Source organism: Mauremys reevesii, linkage group 1 (assembly GCF_016161935.1).
Source record: "Mauremys reevesii isolate NIE-2019 linkage group 1, ASM1616193v1, whole genome shotgun sequence".
NCBI classification, from domain to species: Eukaryota; Metazoa; Chordata; order Testudines; family Geoemydidae; genus Mauremys; species Mauremys reevesii.
In genome coordinates, this window is record NC_052623.1 from 5,020,283 (window position 1) to 5,022,963 (window position 2,681).

Consider the following 2,681-nt stretch of genomic DNA (forward strand, 5'->3'; position numbering starts at 1 on the left):
GCTGTTTAACACCCTCCTTGATTGTTAATGGACTGGAAAGTACGTCATCACCTCATGTGATATGAGTAGCTCACACTGCTCCTTTCCGAATGCAGAACAAAACTATCTCTTGAAGATATCTACCTTTTCTGCAACATTAACAAGTTTCCTTTATCCCTTTAGGAATTGGCCTGCAATTTTTCTAGGATTTCTTTGGTTCTTAATAGACTCAATAACCTACTTTTTTTATTCATAGTCCTTCCAAGCATGGATTTTTTCCTAACATCTTTAACACGATCGCTTATCAATTTTCATAACTTCCAGTTTGTATTTTTGGCTATTTTTCCTTCCCCCCATTTGTTCATTATTGGTTTATTTCCCTCCTGATAGTTGAATTCACTTTGTCACAAGAACTTCCAATCTTCACTCCCAATATTCTGTCTATTTTTTCCTTCCAGTCAGTTTTGCTGATAATTTGCCTCAGCTTTGGAGAATTAGCATTTTTGATGCACTAAGTCTCTATAGTTATTACTGGTAGGAACTGTTCTCTGTTTGTGCATTTGAATGGAATCAGTTCCATTCTCTAGTTTGTTATCCTCTATCATACACACCTTCTTTGTCTCTTCTCTATACTCAACAACCCCAGACTTTTCAATCAGTGCACGTATTGAAACCTCCCCCATTCTCACAGCCTGTCCCAGAAATCACCTTTCTATCTGCTATATTCTTCATAGAGACTGGGTGATCAAAACAGAGCACATGTCCAGAGCAGGTTATTCTCCAAAACATTCATTAGGCATCCAGACATTGCTTTTGTTTTTGCCATGCAGCAGGTGTTTCCATAGAGCTGCTATCAGTGATTCACAGCTCTTTTCCTGAGGTGTATTCTAGTTGGGATGTTTCCTCTGGCACATGTCTTGGCAAAGCTTTGTTGTTGTTTTTCCCCATTCTCAAATTTTGAGCAGCGAGGTGAATGGGGAATGCCCTACAGCATGGACTCTCTAGCCTGGGTTTCAATTCATTAATGAATGAAGATGGATAACAAGTATCACACTTGTGTTTCCTACTGGTTCCTATGAAGGTCCCCACCCCACCTCCCATCCCGCGATATGTATAAATAATTGATGCATGAAGCACCATAAAATGTGGAATTGGCATTAGTAGGGTAAGTTGTTAATAATATATTTATCTGAATAATGAAAATGTCATTTTTCAATGTGTGAAGAGCAACTAAGCTGTTTCAACCATAAGAACTGCCTTTCGTAGTGTATGTAGTGTCTCATGTTAACATTGTCTCTCCATCCAGGCATTCGTACTTCAACCATCATCCTAGACTCTGGGCATATACAGGGCATCAGGGGAACGTACAGTATATGCAGGATAAAGCATTCTTCCTCAGAGTTGGACAACTTCTCCCCTACTCAATGTCAGATTCCAACACAACTGACTTCATCAATCCCTCCACCTTCATCCTGCTGGGCATTCCTGGCCTGGAGGCGGCCCATGTCTGGATCTCCATCCCCTTCTGCACCATGTACGCCATAGCCATCTTGGGGAACTTCATCATCCTGTTCATCGTGAAGATGGAGCCAAACCTCCATGGGCCCATGTACTATTTCCTCTGCATGCTGGCCATCAGCGACCTGGTCCTGTCCACATCAATTCTACCCAAAATGCTGGCAATCTTTTGGTTCAATTCCAGAGAGATCGATTTCAGTGCCTGCCTCACCCAGCTGTACTTCATTCGCTGCTTCTCAGTGATAGAGTCTGGGATCCTCGTGGCCATGGCTTTTGATCGCTACATAGCCATCTGCGATCCCTTGAGACATTCTACCACCCTGACAAACCCCATGGTGGCCACGATTTGTCTGGCCGTGGTATTGCGCGGTGGCATACTTATACTTCCTCATCCCTTCCTGGCGAGGAGTTGGCAATATTGCAGAACCAACATCATCCCCCACTCATACTGCGAGCACATAGCTGTGGTGAAATTGGCCTGTGCCGACATCCGTGTCAGTAGTTACTACAGCCTCTCTGTGGCATTCTTGGTGACTGGTCTGGATGTGTTTTTTATCACCGTGTCCTATATCCAGATCCTCAGGGCCATCTTCAGCCTGCCCACAAAGGATGCCCGAGTCAAGACTTTTGTGACCTGTGGTTCCCACATCTTTGTCATCTTAGCCTCTTACATCCCAGCTCTCTTCTCCTTCCTCACGCACCGGTTTGGCCACAACGTGGCCCTGCATTTCCACATTCTCATTGCCAATGTGTACCTTGTGGTGCCCCCCATGGTAAATCCCATCATCTACGGCGTGAGGACCAAAGAAATCCGGGACAGGCTGCTCCAGCTATTGACTCACAAAGGGACCTAAATTTTCCTCCTGGTACTCTGGCTTTCAAAACAAGCTCTGTGCAGAGCTGGCTGATGACATAGTTCCAGGACTTCTTTCCTGAATCACTTTCTGGACAGACGAAGACACATTAAATCCTGTCCTGACCTCACTGTGCCGTGTCAATGTTACAAACTGGGGAGTCGATCAATGAACCATTCACTGGGTTGCCTCTTTTCTAATTGCTGGTAGCTGGATCCCCCAAGCCCCACTTTGCCCCACCTCTTCTGCCAAGGCTCCGCCCCTGCTTTGCCTCTTCCCCCAAGGATTTGCTCCTCTCTCACACACCTATCCATTCCTCCCACGCACAGG

At 45.2% G+C, this 2,681-nt stretch overlaps 1 protein-coding gene across 1 annotated transcript; it reads left to right on the plus strand.

Annotated features, from left to right (window-relative positions):
* The first annotated feature begins 1,403 nt into the window (after positions 1–1,403).
* LOC120396064 (olfactory receptor 52B2-like) lies at positions 1,404–2,351 on the plus strand. The gene has a single exon (XM_039520957.1). The coding sequence runs from the start codon at positions 1,404–1,406 to the stop codon at positions 2,349–2,351; it is 948 nt and encodes a 315-aa protein (XP_039376891.1).
* The last annotated feature ends 330 nt before the right edge of the window (positions 2,352–2,681 follow it).

Bases quoted from the DNA above. Each gene is read 5' to 3' on its own strand.
- LOC120396064 (XM_039520957.1), top strand. From the start codon at position 1,404: ATGTCAGATTCCAACACAACTGACTTCATCAATCCCTCCACCTTCATC.